Here is a 6,041-nt window from a genome sequence, read left to right on the forward strand (position 1 = left end):
ATTTTACAATTTGTCAAATCCCAACTATAAAGGCATTCTAGACAAGCGTGCTGGAGTCCAACTTTAATTCAAACATCTCTACTCAACTCAATTTCAAGTAAAGAAAATGTTTTCCAAAACAAAGATAATAACCACCACACAATTCAGTACTATTGACTTCATGCCAATCATTGCTTTCTCTATGAGAAACTTAGTATTGTGAACCCCATATTTCACATTTAACATATGATATATTCCTGCATTTGGGTAATTGTTTCCTTCTTGCTTATCATATTTTTAGTAAATCCAAATAGACTCAGATATAAACTCTATCTTTACATTGCCCCATCTTGTGCCAATCTTCAAGGTACATTGTTCTATTAGTCATGTCCTTTTAGAATTTTTTTGCATCTAAATAGTTAAAACTCCCTAGGGTTGTTTCCTTCTATCACATTGCATTAGTGCCAATAGATCTTACCTGATTCACAAGAGAATAAAGTTTGAGAGCTGCCTCCAACTGGTAAGTTAAGAAAATTGATTTAATTTAATATGAATTTTCAAGCAACTACTTTCTTATTTATTATTTTATGATTCTTTGGTTCCAATATAAATTGTCTTTCCTAACTCTCCATTTTACATACAAAATTGACTTTGGATTTCTTCCCATATATAGAGGTCTTTCACATAGAAAGTTTGGTATGAGTCTTATCTTTGCAATAGGATTTATCCAGATTTCAATATGGTGGTGAACGTAGCCAATATGGACATATGTAGTTATTGAATTATTTTTTATATGTACAGGCCACAAGTAACTTTATAAGATTTTTTGACAACTTGATGTTGTAAATAAACATTGCAAAAAGATAAAATCTTAATTGTTATGTTACATGTGATTAATAAGTTATATCATAATATTGAGAGGAGAAATGCTAATATAAATAAATTAAAGTTAAAGTCATGATTAACATTTACTTCAATTTTCTCTGCTTGGGATAGCTCAATTAGCAGTGGCCGTGGAAATGAAGTCTCATCGAACTTAAAGCCTTGGGTTCAAATCTTATACTATCCCCTAATCGAGGTGAGAAGTTGGACATGATGAAGATGTAGTCTTACCAAGTTTACAAAAAAAACAAAAAAAAAATTGAAACCAAAAATATAATTTTTTAAACATTAAAAAAATACACTAGAAAACTTAAGTTTACTATTTCAATTATTATTTGCTTGACTATAGAAACTAAAGTACAATTTCTTCCATTTAAAAAACCTACGGGCGTCTCCTTACACCTTTTGGGGCAATTGCTAGTTTTTATTTCTATTATAAAAGGGATATGTGTGAGCTCCAAGTTAAACAGAGAAAGAACTACACATCTCTCTTATACTAAGTTGTAGAATACACCTCTCTACTTAACAATTAATAGTCTTTGTTTGTAGATGAAAAACTTCATAAAACAAACATATTATATCAAATTGCTACAAATTAATTACATTTTTTAGTACAAATTAATTACATTCTTTAAAACTAGGCATAGAGTATAGTTAGAGGCACCTAAAATTATATGTATAGAGTTAGTTAATTTCACTATGTAGTTTGAGATTTTTTTTAAATGAATTTATTTATTTGATAAATGTATTAATATTTTTATTTAATTTGAAAATTAAAATATAACATTTTAAAAATTAAAATTTATAATTATTAAATGTTTAATTTAATATATATTTTAAACTTATAAAGATATCTGGTTTGATTTAATGTATATATATATATTAAAATTCTTTTATTTAAAAGAAATATTAAATTTATATTTTAAGATTATTATAAAATGAAAGCAAATCGATGGTTTCCATTATGATTTATTGCTTCAACCAGTAATTACAAATTTGATGAATTAGTTTACATTTTTCAAATAATGAATTAGCTTGCATTATTAAATAACAACCACTTATAATTATCCTCGTTACTAATTGAAAAACACAATTATAATAAATTTTCTCACTATCTAAAAAACACAAAATAAACGAAACTAATGTAATTTAATTTAATAATTAAACTCAAAACCCAAATATAACTAAAATTTAATTTAATAATTAAATTCAAAACCCAAATATAACAAATGCTTAGTGTGATATTCATCTGGAAATTATTACAACTAAGGTAGGACTGGCTAAGCTTCCGGACAAAACAGATATAAAAAAAAAGGTCAAACGATGTGACGCTGAGAGAGAGAGGCCATCACATGTAACAAAATTGAACTTTAAAGTTTGAATGGAGAGATGTCAACTCAAAACGTGACAATTGAATGAGTGGCCCCATTTTCCTTTTCGGTTGGTGAATCGTGATAGCCACCGCCCCTCCGCATCGCTATCAATGTCGAGTTGACATCCATATCAATGGAGTCAGTGGTCATTAATTAAACGCGAAGTTACCTTTACAGAGATGCCATGTGGGCCGTATCGATACGAGTACTCTTCTCTGGTCTAAATTGAATATGGTTCAGTAACTGCACATGTGCTTTTAATTTTTTTCAAACTAGGTGGATGGGTGTTGAAAACTACTTTATTTTTCTTCCTTCCCCGTGAGGTCATGGCTTACATCGGCCGAGAAATAAAATAAAATCCCAGCTTTTCTGCCCGTATTTTAGTGTTAAGATATGGTCTGGAAAAAACCGATGGCAAAAGCGTCAGAGTAGAATCAATTCCGATTGTATTGAAATTCTGATTTAGAAACCTGAAACGTGCACTCAACTCATGGAAATATTTGTTTTATCTTCCAGGGTCGATCAAAAGAAAAAGGGAATGTCGTCGTCTCAATTCATTGGAGCCGAAATTTTCTCCAAAGCAATTTCAACGCAGCGAAGGTTTTATAAGCTCTGCGCCATCTTATGTTTTATTGCATTCTGTAATGCAGCAGATAACAGATTCTTGCATTTAGCCATTTCCAGAGAGCTTTGGCTGTTTGTTTCTGACATTAAAGTTTTTTTACAGTTTGGGAAGACAGTACGTAATTTTATTTTATCAGAGCGATGGAATTGAAAACTGCAATGGCAGCGTCCAAAGATTATTGCAATGCGATGCCACAAATTCTCCTCGCACAATTTCCTCGACAGACACAGATTGGAAGCATTTCAAGATGTTTACCATTGAAAAAAATGAAAAGAGAATTGAGGCCTGTTGTAAGAGCAAAATCTGATGATCGTCACCACGAAGATTCAGGTAAGATCTGAATTTTACTCAATTGCTTTATCTCAGGTGGTTGGGTGGGAAAGATAATAATGGGTTGTTGGGTGGGAAAGATAATAATTGAGGCTATTTTCGTGGGTGGTTGAGTGGGAAAGATAATAATTGAGGCTATTCTTGTTCGTTCAGGGAATGACTGCTATATTTTTTATTTTCTTACCTAGATTCAATTTTTTAGTGACACTATGAGTTATGATAAATTGATAAATATGGTTATATTAACTTAGATATATTAACTCTTAAATGAATATAACTGTGAGCTTACGGCAATCTCACTCTAACCCTAGAACCTGTGAGTGGACAGCAATCTCACTCTAATGAATATAACTGTGAGCTTACGGCAATCTCACTCTAACCCTAGAACCTGTGAGCGGACAGCAATCTCACTCTAGGGCTCAGAGAAAGGGAAGCTGATTTCTGATTTCTAATATTTTCTAATCGCTTGTAATCTGCCATAGTAGTTTGTCATGCACGCAAATTCTAACTGTTATCCTTGCAGGCGGTTGGAACGTTGTGGACGCCAACATGACAGTTCTCAGAAAACGGATATCGGAGATGAAAGCAAAGGAAGAGAATTACGAGCTTCCTGATCATTGGATGGAGTGGGAGAAAAATATCCACCCGTCCTATCATACCAGTGTACTAGAGGCAATAGGATGGTTGCACTACAGTTTGATTAACTGTCGCCCGAGTGTTGGGATTGCCCTTTTGAGTTCGATAGCTATGGTTGTTCCTACGTCAGTTCTTGTTGCAATAATGGCAGTGCTTCATCAATTAACTTCCAATTCCTAATTCCATGGATTTTTACAGAGCCACTGTAGCTCAGATGTTAAGTACTGGGTACATTGGTTTATGGCTTTTCCATCCCTTGCATTAAATATATTATTCTAATCCAACCAGACAAGATGATCTTGTTCGTCCAGTGAGCCAAATATTAACTTAGTGTAGTGTGATTAAGTTACTAATCTAATGACTAGTTTAATTTTTATTTTTCCAGTTGGATAAGAATAAAATGATATTTAATAAATAGCACAAAATCAACAAGTTAATAATTAAATTAATACATCATATTTAATATTTATTTTGAAAAACAAAACTACCAAACAAGTTAATAATTAAATTAATACATCATATTTAATATTTATTTTGAAAAACAAAACTACCATACAATATTGTATTGATTAGGGTTTGATGATGAGACTTCTTCATGGGCTATTAATATATACAATGCTATAGGTGCTGTAAGGTTTATGCCATTGATTGGATTTAAGCAAGTACAAAATCTAATTAAAAACACAGTATACAAAATCAAAATCCAACTAAAGGCACAACGTATGTCATGACAAAGAATGAAAAGCAAAAAAGTGGAGTAGAAATTGTTCTTCTCAATATTCAAAATGGCTAAATAGATTACATTGTAAACATCAATAATAAATGACTAAAGTAGAACTCGATACCTATGGAGTAGAACTGAAGTAAAACCGAACTGGCTATGACACCTAGCAGGCAACAAAATCAAATGTGATGACACCTAACTGTCAGTGACATTAAAATCTATCAACATCCCCTCCTAATCTCAAATGTTACATGTATAGACACTTACAATGCCTAATTGTTCTCTTCGAAATTCAAATACATTCTTGCCCAATAGCTTTGTGAAAATATATGCTAGTTGATCTTTGGAACCTCAAAAAGCAAGCACTGTGTCCCCATCACTGACAAGTTCGCAGATGAAATGCAAACGAGTATCAATGCGCTTGCTCTTCTTGTGGAAAACATGATTTTTTGATCAATAAATTGTTGAACTATTATCATAGTAGATTGGAGTTGGCTCCTTCTGAATATTTGAAATATCTTTCCATAATCTTCTCAACCACATAGCTTGACAAGCTGCCGAATTTGTTGTTACATATTTTGCCTCTGCAGAAGATATTGAAACGATTGATTGTTTCTTGGATGCACATGAAATCAGATTGGTTCCAATATGAAAAGCATATCCCGAGGTATTTTTGCTATCATCTAAACTAACTGCATAATTACTATTTGTATAACCTGAAAGTGAACAATTTTTAGAATGTCTATAGAACAAATCATAGTCTATTGTCCCTGCAATATACCTTAAGATCCTTTTTGCAACCTTCCAATGAGAAATCTTAGGTGACAACATAAACCTGGAGCCAAAACTTGCTACAAACATAATGTTAGGTCTAGTTGGAGATATTATAAGCTACAAACTAGACTTTTATACAGTGTGGAATCAACTGGTGGTGCTACATCATCTTTGCTCAGTTTTATGGCTTGATCAATTACTGTATCTGCAAGTTTATAATTTTTCATTATGAACTTTTGGATGATATCAATGGCATATTTTTGTTGACTAACAAAAATTCCATTAGCAAATTGGTGAATTTCAATGCCTAAGAAGTATTTCATGACCCCTAGATCTGTCATATAACACTTTGTTTGCATTGCGGCTTTGAAGTCTTCTAACATCATTTTTCTAGTATAAAGAATATCATCTACATAAATGCATACAATAAGAATTTTACCTTCATGAATTTTGGTATACAAAGTTGGCTCATGATTGCTTCTACAAAAACCACTTTTGATGAGATAGGTGTCAATGGGACTGTACCGAGCTCTTGGATCTTGTTTCAAACCATACAAAGCTTTCTTCAATCTGTATGCCTTATGCTCCTATCTTGGAGCTTCAAAGCGAGGAGGTTGCTCTACATAAACTTATTCCCGCAATATACCATTTAGGAAGGCAGATTTTACATGAAGCTAATAGAATTTCCATTTTTGTTCAACTGTTCTCAACAAAATGG

The 6,041-nt window shown here is 32.2% G+C and overlaps 1 protein-coding gene across 1 annotated transcript; it reads left to right on the plus strand.

The window, feature by feature from the left end:
* The first annotated feature begins 2,642 nt into the window (after positions 1–2,642).
* LOC149178341 (uncharacterized) lies at positions 2,643–4,097 on the plus strand. The gene is made up of 3 exons (XM_089423613.1): positions 2,643–2,834; positions 2,962–3,189; positions 3,713–4,097. Exons 2-3 carry the CDS (start codon positions 3,000–3,002, stop codon positions 4,003–4,005), a joined length of 483 nt encoding a protein of 160 aa, XP_089279739.1. The 5' UTR covers positions 2,643–2,834; positions 2,962–2,999; the 3' UTR covers positions 4,006–4,097.
* Positions 4,098–6,041: the final 1,944 nt, after the last annotated feature.

The sequence above is a fragment of the Pinus tabuliformis genome, chromosome 4_1 (assembly GCF_031772625.1).
Source record: "Pinus tabuliformis cultivar Carrire ecotype Pingquan chromosome 4_1, CPIR1, whole genome shotgun sequence".
Classification (NCBI taxonomy): domain Eukaryota; kingdom Viridiplantae; phylum Streptophyta; class Pinopsida; order Pinales; family Pinaceae; genus Pinus; species Pinus tabuliformis.

Coding starts and splice junctions, on each gene's coding strand:
- LOC149178341 (XM_089423613.1), top strand. CDS start 3,000: ATGGAATTGAAAACTGCAATGGCAGCGTCCAAAGATTATTGCAATGCG. Junction 3,190..3,712: donor TCGTCACCACGAAGATTCAG/GTAAGATCTGAA, acceptor TTATCCTTGCAG/GCGGTTGGAACGTTGTGGAC.